The sequence below is a fragment of the Lytechinus pictus genome, chromosome 8 (assembly GCF_037042905.1).
Source record: "Lytechinus pictus isolate F3 Inbred chromosome 8, Lp3.0, whole genome shotgun sequence".
Classification (NCBI taxonomy): Eukaryota; Metazoa; Echinodermata; class Echinoidea; order Temnopleuroida; family Toxopneustidae; genus Lytechinus; species Lytechinus pictus.
The window spans coordinates 29,428,570-29,449,493 of record NC_087252.1 but is presented as its reverse complement, the minus strand read 5'-3'; the positions used below and the strand labels follow the sequence as shown (position 1 = coordinate 29,449,493).

The 20,924-nt window shown below is 38.6% G+C and overlaps 1 protein-coding gene across 1 annotated transcript in view; it reads left to right on the top strand.

Moving 5' to 3' along the window:
• Window positions 1-20,924, top strand: part of LOC129266556 (uncharacterized) — a 168,080-nt gene that overhangs the window by 112,821 nt on the left and 34,335 nt on the right. Inside the window, exons 104-122 of the mRNA XM_064104193.1 lie at window positions 445-702; window positions 1,252-1,464; window positions 2,439-2,579; window positions 3,065-3,328; window positions 4,232-4,345; window positions 5,376-5,507; window positions 5,993-6,139; window positions 8,059-8,528; window positions 9,047-9,214; window positions 10,081-10,263; window positions 10,986-11,103; window positions 12,181-12,469; window positions 13,972-14,134; window positions 15,638-15,826; window positions 16,390-16,573; window positions 17,823-17,968; window positions 18,756-18,893; window positions 19,455-19,565; window positions 20,642-20,757. Of these exons, the coding sequence (XP_063960263.1) occupies window positions 445-702; window positions 1,252-1,464; window positions 2,439-2,579; window positions 3,065-3,328; window positions 4,232-4,345; window positions 5,376-5,507; window positions 5,993-6,139; window positions 8,059-8,528; window positions 9,047-9,214; window positions 10,081-10,263; window positions 10,986-11,103; window positions 12,181-12,469; window positions 13,972-14,134; window positions 15,638-15,826; window positions 16,390-16,573; window positions 17,823-17,968; window positions 18,756-18,893; window positions 19,455-19,565; window positions 20,642-20,757 (3,544 nt within the window). The remainder of the gene's footprint in view (window positions 1-444; window positions 703-1,251; window positions 1,465-2,438; window positions 2,580-3,064; window positions 3,329-4,231; window positions 4,346-5,375; window positions 5,508-5,992; window positions 6,140-8,058; window positions 8,529-9,046; window positions 9,215-10,080; window positions 10,264-10,985; window positions 11,104-12,180; window positions 12,470-13,971; window positions 14,135-15,637; window positions 15,827-16,389; window positions 16,574-17,822; window positions 17,969-18,755; window positions 18,894-19,454; window positions 19,566-20,641; window positions 20,758-20,924) is intronic.

Here is a 20,924-nt window from a genome sequence, read left to right as displayed (position 1 = left end):
CAGTAGTATTAGTAGAAGTAGCAGTAGTAGTAATAGTAAAAGTAGAATTAGTAGTATGCTAGTAGCAGCAGTAGTAGTAGTGTTAGTATAAGTGTTGGTAATAGTAGTAGTACATGTACATGTAGTAATAGGAGTAGTAGTAGAAGTAGTAGTAGTGACAGTAGTAGTAATAGTAACAGTATAAGCAGTAGTATTCTAGTAGCAGCAGTAGTAGTAGTGTTAGTATTAGTATTGGAAGTAGTAGTAGTAGTAGTAGTAGTAGTAGTAGTAGTAGTAGTAGTAGTAGTAGTAGTAGTAGTAGTAGTAGTAGCAGTAGTAGCAGTAGTAGCAGTAGTAGTAGTAGAAGTAGTAGTAGTAGTAGTAGTAGTATGGCTGTAGAAGTATTTGTATATTCCTCTTACAATGTACTCTCATTATGTTATAACAATTTCCTTTACTTCACAGGCGTGACTTCTGAAGCCCTCTGTCCTCCTGGCACCTTCAACCCAACCCGCGGCGGTCAGAACATCACTGACTGCCTTCCTTGCACCTCTGGAAAGTTCTGTGGAACCAGCGGCCTATCGTCCCCTACAGGCTGGTGCCGCGAAGGGTATTACTGCCCCAGCGACGCCGAGGTGTACGACAATCGCCCAAGCGAGTTTGAGTGCCCAGCGGGCCACTTCTGTTTGAATGATACAGCCACGCCCTATCCGTGTGAACCTGGTGAGTGATCGATTCCTCCAGTCTTGATGGAGTGACATTAATGAACCTTTCCTTGGTCCGACAGGCTGATTTTTTAATCATTTTCCACTGTATCTAAAATTACCATACATGAAACTACATACAGTGAAAGCAGAAGGACCCCCCCCCCCTTCAAAATAAATGCAAAACTGGTTTTTAGTATGGTAGCCTGTCTCTTGAAGTATGCCTGTGGAATCCTTTCACTCTTTTCTTGTTGACTACCTGTTCTGTCTTCAGAATATAAGTCATCCTAAAAAGTATAGTCCGCATTCATTATGATGCTACAAAAGATTGGATGACCTTTGACATCTGACCTTTGACAAGCTCAGTTGGTGAAAAACGTCTGCCTTACAACCGGGAGGTCAGAAGTCCAAGCCTCGGTCGCATCCGACCAAAAGATGTTAACAGAAGCGAGTTGCTGCTACCCTGTTTTGCTTTCGACAATTTAAGGGATAGATCAACATAGGAAGTGTTCTTTTTCGAACGATAGAATATTGATTTTCATTTTCATTTGTTATCCTCCACCTCTAGGTACCTACCAACCAAATACAAGATCTATCGACTGTCAGGTCTGCCCTGAGCGGTACTACTGTCTCCAGAACACCAGCCACCCTGAGCCGTGCAGCCCCTACACCTACTGCCCCGAGGGTTCACCAGCACCCATCAACTGCCCCAACGGGACGTACACCATGGACAACGTGACGCACCTGGCTGCAGCCGATGAATGCCAGTATTGCCCTACAGGTGAGATAAATGACCACCCAGGGTGGTGTTTCATAAAGCTGTTCGTAAAGTTACGCACAACTTTACGCACAACTTTACGCACGACTGGAACCTGTTCTTAGGCACTAATCAGTTACATAGGGATATCATTCAGCACAAGAAATGGTCACCAGTCGTGCGTAAAGTCATTCGTAAGTTACGAACAGCTTTATGAAACGGGCCCCTGGGGCCTGTAACATAAGGCTTTGCAGTGATGGTAGGACAAATATTTACGATTGATTGATTGCAATGACCACAATGCGCAATCGATTGTAAACACTAGACATAATTATGATCAATTGCTATGCTTTGAGGAACAAGACCCAGACTTTCCACCATTCTTATAGTATGTGGTTCTGCTCTTTTGACAAAGGTAGAACGAGTTTTAGACATGCTCATTTCAGTGGTATTTCCACAGGGTACTATTTATGCTTCTTTGTATTTAGGCTCTTGTTGTGGGGGGGGGGGAGAAGTTTGTGCATTGTGTTTATTATGATACAATCTTGATCAAGTTGATATTGCTGATGCCGATGCTAAATCTGTGCTTGTAATAATGTCATTGCATTCGTCTTTCTCCAGATACTGTCTTATTAGAGAAATAAGATGTTTGACACTGCTTTTTGTTCTTTTGTGCTTCCTTATGCTTTATGGATTATACTACCTTGATGGTCGCAACGTTGCTCTTTGATTGCATCATTCAAAGAGTGCTTTATAATACATTTATTAATCTATTTTCTCTTGTGTTGTTAGGATCTTCCTGTCTTGGTACATGTACATGTAGTTGCATGGCTGGCCCATGCTCTTAACAGTGCCCTAAGATACATTTATTGCTACATGTATTCCTCTAAGTTATTAGGATTGTACCTTCTTAGTGGTCATATCGCTTGGCCATGCTCTCGACAGTGCCCCAAGCTGTATCCTATCACACATTTATTGCTATTTTCTCTATTTTTTAGGATCATACTGTCTTGGGGGCCGCATCGCTGGGCCATGCTCTGCAGGATATCTGTGCTTCAGTGGATCTGATGATCCCACACCCGATGGTAGCGACCCAACCGTTGGAGAAATCTGTCCCTTCGGTTTCTACTGTGAAGAAGGTAATGTTCATTCTTTGACTACATGTATATGTCATTTGAGGATGATGTTCTGAAATTGTCAAATTTCTTATTTTCATATTACAATTTTTGTATTACCACATTTGTGATATCTTTAGTCATGGTCAGAGCAGGATTGAAGAGGTCCCATTTCAAGGACAAAGATTCTTTTTGTGTGCAAATCTCTCCTGCTTTACTGTGACAAAGGGAGACAAAGGGTTTTTTAATATTTCACAAAGTAAATACTTCTTCCAGGCCAAATTGCACAGAAGAATACTAATCCTACAATGATACATGTATATTGCTGATTACCCACTCAGCTAATACATTGGCATCTATATAAATAACAGGTATATTCTGCTCTTTCACAGGGTACAATAATACCTGCTTACCTTTTTGTCAAAGTACAGTAAGGCAGCCTCGTCACCACCATATCTTATCACAAATACATTCCCACTCACCCGTCTCTTAAACATCCCTCACCACAGGTGCAGCTAATGTATCGGCCTGCGAGCCTGGCAAGGTCATAGCCTACGAGGGCGCCATGAGCGTCCTGGAATGCCAGCTGTGCCCTGCGGGATACATCTGCTCCGTAGACAACGTCCTGCCGCAACCGTGCACGCCGGGATACTACTGTGAGTTTGACGCAGACCGTACTCCCTGCCCCAACACTACCTATTCTTCAGAATCTGGGGCTACCAACAGCAGCACCTGTCAGCCGTGTCCTGCTGGCTTTTGGTGTAACGAACCAGGTGAAAAGATATATCTATGTAGAACTCTGTTGTAGAGACTGATATTTTAATTGACTTTGAAACAGGGATGCCAATTTTCAGACTTAGGTCTGAACTCAGACTTTTTTCAACATATTTTCCTCCACTTTGTTCATGTATGAAGTGGGTAATTTTAGCTTATTTTCAGACTTTTTTTCATCAAGCCTGTATGTGGCATCTCTGTTGAAAACAAACGAGAAAAGATCTGAGGCAATAATGAATTCCTGCTAATGTAATGATGATGCGCCTTGGAATGGATTTTTTTTTTTTAGATGGCGCTATTTACATGTAGGTGCTTATTATTATTAATGTTATCAAGAAGTACATGTATAGTGACACTGTGAATGCATATGCATACTGTATTAATATGTGGATGTAGCAAGTAAAATTTGGAAACAACAAGATAAGAAAGCATTAAATAAAAGGCGAATTAAGGAAGACTATTCTCTTTTTAAAATGCTTTACAGCGAAGGAAATATGGCCAAAGTGACCCAGACTTTTGATATAATATTTTATGACGCTCCAGTGTGTTGGCTCAGTTGGTAGAGCGTCCGTCTCACAACCGGGAGGTCGGGGGTTCAAACCCCGGCCGCGTCAGACCAAAAGACGTTAAAAGATGGGAGTTGCTGCTACCCTGTTTGGCGTTCAACGATTAAAGGGATAGAGCCTCGTCGATCTGGCGCTGCACAGCGGCTGCCGGGCCCACGATCAATTGGTCAAAGTGAATTTTTTGAGTATTTCATTTCATGTCTATTTCGAACAATAAAATATGGATTTTCATTATTTCATTTTTTTCATTTATATTGTCCACTTTCTGTCTTGCATTACAATGAACATGCTCATGACTGAAATGGTATATATTCATCTTTACTATGTTCTCGACAGCTTTGACAAACTACACCAAGGTGCCGTGTCCTCTAGGGCACTACTGTCCTACAGCTACAGATGAACCCATGCCATGCCCACCAGGAACTTACAGGAGTCTCCTCGGCGCTGAAGGTAAGATTCTTAAACTGATTGCAGGATATCTTGCAAACTTTCCCCTGAAGCGCATTGCTTTAGGGCATACTGCTAATTTAAGGCATATTGTAAATTTCCCTTTGGGGTATGTTGCTATTGATGCGACCGAACCTCATACAATGAAACCTGTTGTAGTGGCCATCTGTCTATAGTGAATACCTGTCTGTATGGGCCATCAAACATGTCCCCCATGGCCCGTATTCTGAAGTCGGGTTTAACTTAAACTCAGGTTTAAAGTTGTGGTTTAAGTATGGATAGCCAATTGTTACATACATGTACATGTAAATCACTAACAGTAGAGATATGATATTTCACCTCATTTGGCTCTCAAACCATTCATAATTGTGTAGGAAGTATGGATAGATGATTGTCTTCCCCATCGATTAATCAGGAAAGAGCACATAATATATGAAACATACAACTTAATAAAAATTTTGACACTTTTTGCTTCCCATAATTTTAGTACAGTGTCAGACCATGGTCTAAGTTAAACCTGACTTCAGAATACGGGCCCATGTCTCTAGCTGCCACTTTTTCTTTGTCTCTTAGGTGGCCTTAATGACAGGTTTTTTAATATGAACCCTTTATATAAAGACAACCAATTTGATAAAGAAAAAAAAGATCTTCAAACAAATTTGAGATTTAAAAAACTCTCACACCCAGCAATGTATGTCTGCTCCCTATCCATCCTTAAAAGAGAACAGTCATTTTCCAGCAGTTTTTCTGATCTTTATTTGTTCATTACTCTGTAATCATACACCTTCCTGAAAATTATTCGGCAGATATCATTTGTTTATAATTTTATAATTCTGTGTTTGTTTTGTTCAATTCTGTGAACATATTATTTTCTTTTGTGGCCAGTGACAGAGTTTATCTTAAATACGTCTCGTTTCTGTTGCAGGCATTTCCAATGCTTTTCACAAAGTCGGGGGATCAGTATATAATAATCCACTCCTCATGAAAGCTAACGACCATTAGAGTTTAATATGTCTTTTTTTCCCCTTTGCAGATGAGTTTGACTGTTTCATCTGTCCACCAGGGTTCTATTGCCCCAACGACACAGCTAACATCTATGAGATTGAATGTGATGAAGGACAGTTCTGTCCCGAAGGTTCTTGGGCTCAGAGAGACTGCCAACCAGGTATAGTATTATCATTATCATTGCACTTTTCCTATTTGGCTCAAGCACTTACTGTACAATGAATGAAATTGTGTACAATTACGTACGCAGAAACTATAAAGTACTACTGTAAATGGTGTGTTTTCCTTCAACAAAAAATTTACCCATGTTAATGCTGAACTTGGACCAGGTGAGTTAAATGAGCACCCATCAGGATCAATTCCTTGAATACAATGAGCGCTGGATACGCCTAGGTTGAGCCGGAGCCGTGGTAATAGATAGATGGCGCTATATAAATATTTATTTTTATTATTATTAATTAATCCATTGTACCGTACATCAGCAGAGCACGTCCATATAGGTTGGTCGATGACTCTTCTCACATTCATTTATTCAGTTACTCCATAATATTACTGAGTGATAAAATGTTACTAGAAAATAAAAAACAACAGCAAAGATTCCTTTCATGTAACAATATATTATACATGTACATCCTTGCTTTGCAGGTTACTACTGTAACCGCTCTATAACGCAAGAGAAGTGTCCAGCCGGGTACTACTGTCCAGTGCGTTCACCCTACCCCATCCAATGTCCAGCCGGTCACTACTGTGGCGAGGAGTGCGGCTACCTGAATGATACCGCACCCTGCCCTGGTGAGTATATGTTGCCAATCGCAAGTGACTATTTAGTTAGTTATAAGCTACTGAAATGATGCAGTTTGATTGGTTGAAACAAATTTGTGATAATGAGAAATGAAAAGTTACAGGTATTTGTTATAAGCTACTGAATAATGATGCTATTTGATTGGTTGAGAACAGATTTGTCAAAGTTTGCAATTATAATACATTATATCTTCTCTCTGACCCTGTTTCACCAAGCTTATTTTCAATGACAAGATACAAGTTTTGGTTGTAAGTTACTGAAATGATGCAATTTGATTGGTTTGGAGCAAATTTTTAACAATGACAAGTGACAGTTTTTTGGAAGTTACTGAAATGATGCATCTCCATTGGTTGAGAGCAAATTTGGGATTGATTCTTGGCAACAATTATTGATAAAATCTTTCATGAAAGCGGGCACTTATTTTAGATTTATTAGAATTATTGTTCTATAACTACAGATAAAATTGTATTGATTGCTTTCAAAAGTGCATAAAACTAAATGTAATCTAGAAACAAGTTCTGATGCATATTACTTCTGTTTTACAAATAAATTGATGTTTGAAAGTCCAATTCACTGTTTGAATATACTTGCTTAGTTTTCTTCGGCTAAACTTTGATACAGAACAGTTTTTCAGTGTGGTTTCTGATTTTTGTCTTACTCATGAAGTGTATACAACATTATGTAAGTATTCCCTTTGAAGAGGGAGAGCTACACGATCAAATATATCATGCACCGAACCACCTCTATTTCTGTATCATTGTCAACAATTCAATTATTTTCCTCGGTATAGTATTTGAGACTGAATGTTCTTCGCACCATTTAAACGCATTTATACCAATCCTGCTTACCAAACTCAATTCGATATTCAGCCAACTCCTACATGTATAAATGGAATGATGAAAAGATTTATGCTCAACATTTAATTTGAAATGGGATGAATAATGAAGAATTATTTTTTTGTTAATGGATAGCACACATTTTCTGCCTGTGTATGTGCATGTCTACATTTCTTTTTTTATATACTGATTAGATATTATGTGGTAAATAGCATGTTTCTATAATTTGGATAAAAGAACCAATATAAATCAGGAAAGAACAACACTTTAGGAGCCTTAGAAGAAAAAATATCACTCTTTGATATATATATATTTTTTTAAGTCAACATTATTTTCTTTAGTAATGTTACACTTGTATTCACATTGAATTGATTCTCTAAACATGATTTACTCACTTCTACACATGTTCACTCACTGAATGTGTTGTTGTTTTTATTGTAAATGTAAAGTCTATGAATTAAATGCAATTTGGTGGAAATAGATTATTCAACTTTTTTTTAATTTGAAATCTACATGTTTTTTCCACTGATATGAACACTGGAATGGGAAAGGTGTATCCACATTTCAGACTTGAATTAATTCAGCACATGTTTAAAGAATTTGCCCACACTTTTTATTTTGATTTTAGGAGATATTTTCTTATCAGTTGTTGAACAGCAATCTCATTATTTCGGTTGCAACTGCATGTTCTTTAACAGATTATTATATTGTCGTTCCTTGTGTACAGTATTAACCCATGAGCAAAATGATATTTATAAAAAACAAAAATTTAAAACAGGCTCAAATGGAATTATAGAAAAAAGAGTAATTAAAAGTAATTGAAATTTATCTTTAGGAACAGGATAAATATGTACTGAAATACTAATCCTAGATCATTTTAATGAATTAAGCAGTAAAGGTGTATCATTAAAATAGGCAACTGTTTATAGCTACATGTATCAGCTAAATGGTCTAAACTTATACCAACTAAGCCCATCTGTGAGCTGCACAGCTAACTTGGCTTACTAGTACTTCCTAATCAAATGTACATATTTTGCAAACGATACCATTCTTTAATTAACTTCTTTCATCAGGTTCAATTACACCCGTCATCTGTCCACTTGGTTATCGGGAGAAGGAAGGCTCCAGACGAAGCACCTTCGAGAACACCTGCGAGGTCTGCCCTGCCGGTTACTACGGCAACATGCCCGACCGTGCCAACTGCACCATTTGCGAGGCGGGCGTGGTCTGCCTGGAGGGCGCCACCACCGACTACCCGCTCGACAACACCACGATGCACGGCGTGAACTACACCAACTCCTTCCCCTGTCCCGTGGGGTACTACTGCCCCGAGGGTTCGTCAGCGGCCTCACCGTGTCCAGTCGGGACGTTCCGGAGCGCGGAGTACGCCGTGGCTGCATCGGATTGCCTGGTCTGTGGAGTGGATCACTTCAACCATCTGACCGGTCAGCAGGGTTGCTTCCATTGTGGTAGTCAGGCGACGACGGAAGGAGCCGTTGGGTCTTCGGAGTGTACTTGCAACGGCGCTAATCAGGAATTCCAGGTACACTTTCTTTACCGTTAACCAGGGATGACGGTGTACAGGCTCAGTATTATTGTTATGGGGCATTACAAAAAGCTCATTTTTAATTTTAAATCCAGCATAAGTTCCAAAAACAAGCATTTTGGCCATTGCAAGAAAGCCAAGTTGTAACTGAATGCAATTCAAGTACAATTTTGCAATTAACAACTTCCCCTTAATTGTTGGACTTACGTGTGATTTCAATTGTAGACAAGTTTCTTTGAATCATCACCCACAGTTATAGACTCTTCTCATTTCATACTATTTTTTCCATTGTTATAAAAGAAAATGCGTTACACCGAGTCACGAACCATTATGTGGTTGATTTCATCATATAAGTAAATGAATAAATAAATTACATGTAGGCAGATTAAAAGACCCTGAAATCGGAGGAATAGAACCTTCCAACAAGACCTTTGTGACAGATGAATCTCTTAACAGTCAGCGGTTTCTAAACTTTTGAATAAACTCACCATAAATGTCACTTTCCGCCTCTTCAGTTCACTGATCGCCAGTGCATCTGTCAGCATGGTTATTCCCTGAGGGCCGACGGGAACACGGAGACCTGCACCAAGACGGTCTATGATCAATGCGACGAGGGAACCTACAGGAACCAGCAGGGACAGTGCTGGACGGAGTCAGAGTGGGAAGATTACTGTATGAATGAGGTAAGGCTCTAATCAGGGTCTATGCTCAGTAATCTCTAAGGTGATGGTGATGGTGATGGTGGTGGTGGTGGTGGTGATGATAGTGATGATGATGGTGATGATTTTATTTATTTATTTATTCTTGTATACATGTATTTAAACAGGGTGGCCTGATCAGCATAAAAACATACAATATACGAAAAACTTAGTAACGGGACATTATGAGATACAGAAAAAAAGGAACAAATAGAAAGTGAAAATACAAGAATATGTTACGAGATACATATGGCAAGATACATGATATAAATATGATTATGATGATGATGATGATGATGATGATGATGACGATGACGACGATGATGATGATGTTTATGATGATGTTTATGATGATGGTGATGTTGATGATGATGATTATTATTATGAAGATGATGGTGATGATGATGATAGTGATGATGATGGTGATGGTGATGATGATGTTGAAGATGAAGATGATAGTGATGATGGTGGTGATGATGATGATAATGATGGTGATGGTGATGATGATGATGATGCTGATGTTTATGATGATGCTGATGTTTATGATGATGATGTGTATGATGATAATGATGATGGTGGTATTGATGATAAATATGTTGATGATGGTGATTATGGTGATGATGATGATGATGATAATGACGGTGGTGTACATGTAGGTAGTGATGATGATGAATATGGTGATGATAATGGTAGTGTATTGCACTAGGAGACATTCAGTGATCAATGCTATGAGGACATCTACCGTAACCAACTGTGATGATCCCCAATGACTGTCACTGCCAAATGCAATATCCATGAAATTACACTATATTATTTGATAATATAATCAACAATCAATCCTTCTTCTACAGCAATGTCAAACTCCTGAAGACTATATTGGCTTCATCAGGGGAAACCCCAACGACTGTCAATGCCAAACTGAAGATCTAGAGGAAGTCTGTAACCGAGAGTGCCAGGTTGCTCAGGAGAACCGCATCACTTTAGTCTGCTCCGACCCCGCCTACATCAGGATCACCGATGCCAACGGAAATGAGGTAAAACCATCTTTCTCTGTGCTTAGTCTCATGAAGTATTCAGTTCCAGGGGTCCATGACATGGAGCTTAGCCATCAATCATAGAAAAAATTTATGATTGATTGCACTGACCACAATATGCAACCAATCGCGAGATTACACAGTCATGCGATCAGTCACTTACGTGTTACGCCACCCAAGAGCGCATCTATTTTCTTTAATTTTCTTAAAGGGGGGAGTGAATTGTGTGTGGTCTCTCATTGACTGTGTGTTACAAATACATGTACATAGTCTTAAAATATACGTTTTCAGACGGATATCTACTAATACTACAGAGAATAGATTGACCTACTGTATTTGTATAGAGAAACTAAAATGTTTTGAGAGGAAAAGTAATCGTTTTGCTACTTGGTAACATAATTATTGCTGTATAAATGTCTTGAGCGGTTAATTAGCATGTTATCCTTCAAGTGGGTCTATATTACTAGACTACACTAGCATTATGGGTCAGGAGACTGGCCAGGTATGAGTAGTTGAGGACTTGAGATGGCGCTATTGGTTCGTATCTGCTTTAAATGCCTCTGTCTCTTTTTCTTATGCTCAAAATTAGATTATGTAAATGCTGACTGCTGATTCTTCCATTACCCTAGGAAGAGGCGCTTAGATTGCTGACTGGGATTGTGTGTTTGAGTTACATGTATTAAGATATTAATCTGATATCCTTGATATTTCTTTCTTCCCAGACGACGTTTGCAGCCGATTCTCTGTCCCGGATCATCAACTCACGTAACTCTCTGACCACGGACCAGTGTACCGCTCTGGACGGTCACACGCAGAAGATCAACCTCATCGTCACTTTCGGTCAGTACAGAATGATTCAAGGACATACATGTACTTTGTGGCAGGGTTGTGGTTCAGTGGATAAGTCCCCCGAATTTGCACTACAAGGTGCTGGGATCAAATCCCTGCTGCATCACTGAATGAATGAATTGATTAATCTTTAATTTTTCAAATCCCCCCAAAGGTGCCTGTCACAATTGCATGACTAGATTATATTGCATGTACCCCAGAACAGTTAGGTTGTGAAAGGTACATGTATGAATTAAAAATGTGTTTTATTGAACAAATTTACATATTTTACACCAGAATTTAAATCAATCGAGTGCCAGATCAATCGGGAGCCAAGCTCTACAGGTGTAATATTCAGGGGTGTGAGAGTTCAGATTCTTAGCTGATTTCAGATTTTTTTTCCCAGCTTGATTTCAACTTATTTATGGCTTTCCTCTGTACAAAAAGTATGGGAGCTCTTTCTATTTCAGACTTTTTCAACACTCTTCAGCTTTTTTTCAGATCTTTTTTATTTTCTGACCACTCACACCCCTGAATATAAGACCATCTTGAACACCTAATGAGGTGGATATGTGTGCAAGGTATCAATACCCTATATTATTGTTGAAAAGGAATGGATCATTCATTTCATCTTTCGCCGAATGAAGTATTATGTCCATTGCACGAATGGAGAAAACATTCAATATTTGGTTCATATGACATCTCAAAATGGATTCTTTTTCATATGAAATTGATGAATTTCGATGCAAAATATGGTCACGTAGTGCGAGCTCGGTCTGCTGATTATCGCTTACATACATCATACTCGCTTCAAACACGAGTGGTTGTGCGGTGCCGGCTGCGCTGTCTGGGCGCGCGCGCAATGGACAAAATCGTATGGATCCAAAATTGCACGATGAATGGATCCAATATCGCACAGTTGATGACGTCATTGTTAAATGGGCTGAATGATCGATATCAAACAAATAATAATGATAATAATAATTAACATTTTTTTATATAGCACTTAATACAACAGTTTCTAAGTAATTCTAAACAACCAATCAAATGGCAAGGATCATATAATGTATCATTATTATTTTTTTTTAGATGGTGGCTTCACCGGTGCTTACGATCCTAACGCAGAGGACGTCTCCAACCTTCTTCAAGACAACTCCAAGGATAGCGTCGTCGCCGCCGGCAACGTCTCCCGTCGACGACGATCGGTCGACTTGGGATTCAACGCTACTAGGTTGGACGGGCGTCGCCGGCTGATGGCGTCGGTGGAGGACCCGTCCGGTGGAACGTATACCGGTATCACCAACCCAACGGTGTGTCTGAAATACGGAGAGACCATGCTGTTCACGGTGGATAATAACAATTATCCAATTTACGATAGGTATGTTTAGTCCTCAAGTATCTACTTTTACATTATATGGTTAATTGTTTTGATAATAATAATAATAATAATAATAGGCATTTATATAGCGCCATCTATCTAGAAATATTCTATTCCGAGGCGCGTTGTTCTTATTATTATTACCCCGGCTTTTGCTCGAGCTGCCTTTCAGCGCTCATGCATTCAAGGAATTAATCCTGCCGGGTACCCATTCACCTCACCTGGGTCGAGTGCAGCACGGTGTGGATAAATTTCTTGCTGAAGGAAATTACGCCATGGCTGGGATTCGAACCCACGACCCTCTGTTTCAAAGTCAGATGACTTATCTCCTGGGCCACAACACTCCACAACGCTGATACAGTAATTATTGCAAGAACTTTAGAAACTTTGGTATAACATTGAGTCAAGTAGATTTCTATTAGAGTCTTTTGATTAGGATTTTTCAGATTTGGGTTCCCACCACATCTCTGTTAATTTGACCATAAAAATGTACATGTATACATACATGTAGCGTGTTATGGATTTGTAAAGAGTACATGGCTATGCATTTCAATACAAATGAAATAGAAAAAAGATGAGGATAAAATTGCATATGGATAAGGTTCAGGAAATACAATAATTATTTTCATTATTGTTGCTTCTTATAACTTTCATGTATACAGCGCTTTCCCATTATGCCCAATTTGCCTTTGCACACGACTGTAAACCTCCAATGTATGATTATGTGTACTGTATTCATGTTCATTAATTATGCACTTTCTTTACAGTTTCTTTATATTTTTATAGGTTGCACAAAACAATGTATTTCATATATTTCCATCATAATCATATAGTTAGAAAAATTCTTATATGTAAATAGCATTTTTTTTTGTGTTTATACACTTATTCATTATTGAACACCTGTTGGTACATGTAGAATGTTCGCATGCTCGAGATTTTTGGAATGAATTTCTAAGATGGTGGCATACTAAATTTAAAAAAGAAATTATCCAAGTAAAGGATGAAGAGATTTTATTCGGAATTAAAAACAAGCAAGATGTGTTATTGAATCATTGCCTTATTGTAGCAAAGAAAACTTTATATCTGTGTACATGTAGATATATTAATATCCTTCCTTGTTTTGACTTGTTTATCAGTAAATTAAAACAAGTGTACCAAACAGAAAAGTGTATTGCTTATAGGGACACTACTATGTATAGATTTTTTTTTTAATGGAATCTATTAGATTTTGGGTAATGTAGACGAACAGACCTGTATTGCTTTTCTATGTTTCTTTTCTTTTCCCTTTGTTGGTTTTGTATGTATTTTTTTTATCAAAATGTAACTTATCCATACTGTACACTGTTATTTTATATTGTTATTAAACTTGTTTTGTAATATGTGTATGAGATGGTTATACTTAATAAAAACGTTTACAAAAATAAAAATTATCTACCGTTGACATACATGTACATGTATATGCAATGTTATTGTACTGTATGAATGATTATTTTCATTTTCAGGGAGAATCTTTATAACACCAATGAGAAGTTTGACTACGGTGGTTTTAGAGAGTTGGCCGAGCAGCAGGGTCAGGTCCTGACGAGCACGACTCTCTTCGCCTATCAGTTCGTCGACCCTGGTGTCTACGTCTTCACACTCAATAACAATACAGCTAAGAAGATGGTGAGTTGATAGTGAAAAATAGTACACTTCATTGAGGGTATTCAATTCAATTCAATTCAATCTTAATTTCGCAAATAGGATAAAAATTCAAAGAAACATCAAATAATGTGATTAGATAATAAAGTAAATTGCGTGGCTTTCCATGAAGGTTATAAGAAACCTGTAAAGCTGGATCGCCAAAAAATTGATGCATGAGATGCCTTTGGAAGAGTTCTAACACATAGAGGGCTTAGTCGACAGGATTTGGACTGTTTCAAAAGTAACATACGTGTGGAATTGTGTGAATGCCCAAGATAAATGATGTTTACTTTGGCCCGTATTCTGAAGTTAGGTTTAATTCAAACTCTGGTTTAAAGTTGTGGTTTAACTATGGATAGCCGATTGTGACATAAATGTGTTTTGTAAACAGAAGATGCACAATGAATTGCCATGGCAATGATGAATGTATAAGTAGGGGAAGGGGGGGGTAAGTTGAGCATAGGGGCAAGTTGAGCCACCGCCCCCAGGCCAATAATGAATGAGTCAGACATTATGGTGGTGTCATGTATTGATGACCCATTACATAACCATTAACCCCACCACATTGTTTTCAACTTTGAAACAAAAAGTATATTTTTAGAGGGAAAAATACAAATTTCAGCCAAAAAAGTAAAAAAGGGTGTGAAATAGATAAGTGTTTTTTACACACACACTTCTTTACATATAATAAAGCATAAGAACAACATTGTCAGTCCAGGTATGGATCTTCATTCTTGTCACAGTCTTTTACATGATGGATACATAAGAAATGTGTGGATGCAAAATTATCGCATTAAGTTCGGACTGGGGTAAGTTGAGCCAGCAAACATGGGGCAAGTTGAGCCATGGTAATTCTTATGGTAATGTAAATAAAAACACAATCAAACCTTAAAAAGCCATCGATATGCAGGCAGAAAAGAGCAAATTCACATGACAGTTCTTTTACTTTTAGAGAATGTTGGTATTTTTAGAGAATTAGCAAGTGAAAAGACTTTAAATAAAAAATTGACATGCTGGTTCTTCCCGCATACATTTTGTACATAGTTTTTGTGGCTCAACTTACCCTCGAAGGTGGCACAACTTACCCCATAGATGGGGCAAGTTGTGCCACTTGACATCGTTTTTTTCAAAGGTCACAACGACTTTCAGTGTGGGGGTAGAAAGTTGTATATAGGTGAAAAAGATTTCCCAAGAATCATATTTAAAGGCAAGGTACTTATTTCTACAATATTATTAGTCATATCAATTCTATCATGCAAAATGCAAAAAGTGTCACAACTTACCCCGCCTTCCCCTATACATCTAGTAAGCATTTTGAACAAACATGCATTTTAGATGTTAGCATTGCTGGCTTTCCATAGTTGTGGCTGATCGGATCGATTGCCACTCTTTGTAAGACAGGGCCTTGTACTTGTGTTTTATGTTTTTAATGAAAATTAGAAATGAAACGAATTGAAAAATGTTTCATTCTCTTATATTCCCCAGTACATCCGTGTCATGGCTGAGAACGCCCAGTGTTCCGAGGAGGGACCGTTCTTCCCGTCCACACCGAGGTACATCATCCAGAATGGTATCGCCTTGGAGTCCGGTATCCTCCTGGCACCGGACTGGATCACCATTGGTTTGGTTCTAGGACTCTCTGTTGTTCTGTCCATCCTACTAATCATTGCTCTGGTAAGAACTAGAACAACTTTCATACTTATAATTGATCTCATCATACAGGGCGTCAGATACGATGATCATAATGGCAATGATGATGGTGTTAAGGATGGTGATGATGATGGTAATAATGAAGTTGATGATGATGATGATGATGATGATGATGATGATGATGATGATGATGATGATGATTTTGATGGTGATGAGGATGATGATTTTGATGGTGAGGATGAGAATGATGATGATGATGGTGATTGTGATTATAATGATGATGATGACGATGATAATGGTGATGATGATGGTGATGATGATGATGATGATGATGATGATGATGATGATGATGATGATGACGATGATGATGACGATGTTAATGATGATGAGGATGGGGACGATGATGACGATGTTAGCAATGTTGATCTTGATGCTGATCGAATGGTAATAAAAAAAAATTGAAGTTTTGAATGTCTCGTTAGCCAGTCGCAGTCTTTGATTTTACACCTCAGGAATTCCAAATCTGTCATACATGTAGCTTTCATAATTAGGTTCATTTTTACCAAATCCTTATTTTTACTCTCCAGATGTTGTTCCGCAAGTACGGCTGGAACAAGCAGCGGTATGTCAGGCCAAAGTTCCGCAACCTGACAGCCAAGAATGACTTTGATGATCTTGCGTCCAAAGGGTCCACTGTCCACCATACCAAGAAGTACCACCGAGCTCTCGAAGGACAGAATATGGAGACGGAAGAAGGGGTTGGTGTACCAGGTAAGAAGATGGAGGAGAAGGAGATAGAATGAGAAAGAGAGCGAGGGGGGATATGTGGAAGCGGAAGAACAAATGGAAAGTACATGTAAATGGTGAAGAAAGATATTTTAATGGTATGTGGCTATGAAGGAAAGAAATTAATCTGGATATGAATAGAAAGAAGAAGAATGGAAATGGTGTAGAAAGATATTTAAAAAAAATAATAATGATATGTGGCAGTGAAGGAAAGAAAATGATCTGTAAATGAATAGAAAGAAGATGAATAATGAAAGAAGAAACAATTCGGGAAAGGGAGGAGGGGAATGAAGGAAGGTGGGTTGTGAACGATGCAGAACTGGTGTTGTAAAATTATCAATACAAGACAGTGACAAACAGTGAATGGAAAGAATCATAGCAATAATAATAATAATCATAGGCATTTATATAGCGCCATCTATCTAGAAATATTCTATTCCTATGCGCGATGTTATTATTATTATTACCCTGGCTTTAGCCCGAGCTGCCTTTCAGCGCTCATGCATTCAAGGAATTAATCCTACCGGGTACCCATTCACCTCACCTGGGTCGAGTACAGCACAATGTGGATAAATTTCTTGCTGAAGGAAATTACGCCATGGCTGGGATTCGAACCCACGACTCTCTGTTTCAAAGTCAGAAGACTAATCCACTGGGCCACAACGCTCCACAATCATAGCATTTATGGGGTGCCGACTGAGTTGAGGATATGTGAATAAAAGTGGAAACGTTTTAAAGTGAGAAAAGGAAACCTGTTTAGATCCTAGTGGCGAGGGAGAGAACTGGATTGTGAGGATAATGAGTATAGTAGATTGGTATACATGTAGAATGAATATTTTTCTTTTGTATACATTGGCCCGTATTCTGAACTCTGGTTTAAATTAAACCCTGGTTTAAAGTTGTGGTTTAACTATGGAGAACCAATTGGAGCACAAAACCCCAAGAGCACACATTCAATTTATTAACTCATATGACACCCAAATTGTTCATAATTGTCTGGGAATGATAACTGAAGTATTTTTCTTCATTATGAAAGCAAAAGGAAACTAAATAGTCAACAATAAGAAATATGCATTATAAACAGAATTTTTGAACTTATGACTCCCCATAATTTTATAACAGAGTTAGACCGTGGTCTAAGTTAAACCTGACTTCAGATTACGGGCCAGTGTATTTGAGAAATTTAATAGGTCATAAAATTCTACCTTTATTCTTCATTGTCTGTCTTCCATAGTGGAAGCCATACAGGTGAAGAGCGATGATTTCTGGGACTACGACAAACAGGTCGACCTCGAGGGATTCACAACCACCGACTTCTACGACCACCTCTCAAGGCAGTCGCGTCATGTGACCAGTGAACTCGGCAGACAGAAAGATGAGGTATAGTATTAATTGCATGTCGTGTAGGGCATTAGTATGAATTATGCACAGGAGGTACTGTTAGAACATTTTCAAACATTTTCAAAATGCGCAATGGAAAGCAAATGCATGAGCAGTATGTGGCACATAAAATTACATGTACATTGTAAAAGGGAGTCTGGTTGTGTATATGAGATAACAATAGTCCCAAGTCTGAGATAAATCGTGTAATTATGTGGAAATTAAAAAGTGCTGTAAGTTTGGCAAATTAAGCTTTTTCAATATTCTTTAGGAGCAATTAGATAGATTCACGGATTTATGGGTTCCCCCATAGACTTCTACGTGTAAGTTTTGAAGGACATTTCTTTTTTTCAATTGTCCAAAATTTCCTATCACCACACATAACTTAATGCTCTGTCCAGTGTGAGTCAAACGGCCGGATCACTTTCTAAAGTGGTCCGGCCAGCCATAACATAATTATGAACTACATGTAACAGAATCATTATGATTGTCAACACGAAATTAAAAATCATTGAACAAAGTACGTGTGTATCAAGAACGCACTTTATGGGATTTTGGCATTTGTGGGGACAATACAATTGAATAAATATACTTACTGTTGTTCATGCTGTGTGTCCACCAAAGTAAACTGAAGTATAAATCCAAGACTGGTGTGATGTAGGTGATTTTCTGATCTGCATCAATATCTTGTTTCGCAGCCATAATTGGCTTGATGGTGGTCGAATGAGGGGGACAAAGTAATGTGGGTGATTGTCTGATATGTATCATTCTGTCTTTTGTTTTCCAGGCCAAGGCCCTCTATCAGCAGCTAGCGAACCAAGCCCAGTCACTCAAAGGATTATGGGTAGCGAAGCTGAACCTGAAGGGCAAGGCCGCCCTCGCTACCGAGGCTGATCTCGCTGCATACGACTCAAAGAATGCTGAGGTATATAGAATTTCATTCATGGTTCTGAATCTGAATCTGAATTGAAAAAGTTTTGAAATCTTGATTCTCCTTTTTACCTAACTTTCTGCCTTTGTTTTTATTTTCCCTAATTTTTTCTTTCTTTTGGTTTTGTTAATATAAGTGTTTTTTTTTGTTTTTTTTTAGTTCAGTTTTTATAATAACAAATTGAAGTCAATTACAAAATTTACAAATGTTGTTATATAAGTTTTTGTTTTTCTATATACACTGTACTTTGTTATGATCTATTTGTGCTTTGTGTTGTTTCGTATTCTATACACAGCCTCTCTGTAAAACAGCCATTGGCCGATCGAGAGCTATTTTACAGTGATTAAATAAATTCAATCAAACCATGTAAATTAAAAAAAAACATATTTGCAATAATTTTCATCCGGAAAGTGGTTTATGTGACAGATAATCAAAAAAACATATCGAAGTGCAAGTAGGTCTCTCATGATAATGCACATTTGTGTTACGTGCACATGACGGCAAAACACAAATTGATGCGTTGTTCCAACCCACTTTTTATTGTGTCCTTCACAGCTTGAGTTGGAGCTGGAGCGTCGCCGTGAGCTTGGAATGAGGATGGAAACGTATTTGAAGAGACAAGCAGATATCTTGAAGGATGATGATAGATGCAGAGAAGAACACCAGGTAATGGCAGAATAAATGTCGTGCGGGAGGGAGAGAGGGGTACTGAGGGGGGGTAGGAGGGAAGGAGTAAGGGAGGGAGGGAGTGATAGAGAGGTTCCATGACGTTTGCTCCGTTAAAAAATGCTCCGCTCTATATTTTATACACTAATGAAATGATCAACTTCAAACTTGGGTTTAACACTATACCCTAATCCAAAACCTAACATAAAACCCTTTTGCAACCCTAACCCTAATCCTACATGTACATCTTAGACGAAATTAAGCCTGGGGAAATTGTTGCAGGAGAAAATGTTGTGTCACCGAGAGAGAGGGAGGGAGGGTGGGAGGAAGAGGTATCAACTTGAAAATACAAACAGAATTCTTGAAGTCTAATGACAAATGCAGAGACAAATGTGCAACTTAGAGCTTGTTGGGCTGGAGAGAGAGAGACGGGAGAGGGGGTTGAGGAAGGGGATACGTACTTAAAGAGACTCGACAAGACAAATGGACAAAATGGCACCAAAATCTCATCAGACAAAGCTTTTAGGGATCAAACCATTGTTAGAACACACCATCCGGCTCCACCTAAGAATATTCCAGCACAACTGGTTGGCTTAATAAAAATCATAATAACGTCATATTTTACCAAGGGTAGCCACTTCAGTTCCGAAGACTGTTCTTCCAGCGGTCCCCGCTTTATAACATGATTATGTTATTATTACCCCGGCTTTAGCATGGCTGCCTTGATCGGGTGCTCAAGCATTCAAGGAATTTCTTTCTACCGGGTACCCATCCACCTCACATTGGTCGAGTGCTGCACTATGTTGGTAAATTTCATGCTGAAGGATAACATGCCATTGCTTGGAATGGAACCCATGTCCTTAAGATTGAAAGACGAGAGTCATACTCATGTGCATGCTGAATTACAAGAATAACTCCTGATAAATTTAGGACACTGTATAGATGACCCTTATTTGCCCATTGAGAAATTTCTTTTTGCTATTTTTCTGTGTGTGTAAATATGGAAACTGTCAGTATGATAACTATTACATTGTTTGAGATAATTATTTCTGTCATCATTTCTCCTTGTGCTTTAGGTGTCCTTCTTGTCTGGTCTTAGCGAAGCAACCCGTCTGATGAATGAGTACTCTGAGAAGCTTTCTACCGGTGGAGATTCCCTCGAGAGAGAGTTTGATAACTCGATGCAAAACCAGTAAGTAGACTTGAAAAGATTATCTTTTATGCAAAATTTAGATTTACATATCATCACTGAGCTGTCAAAAACTCATTCATCAACATTTTCAAATTTTTAGGGTTACTCGGAAAAAGCTGTATTTGAGAAATATGGCGATGGTGGCAAACTCTTGTTGTCTGACAACA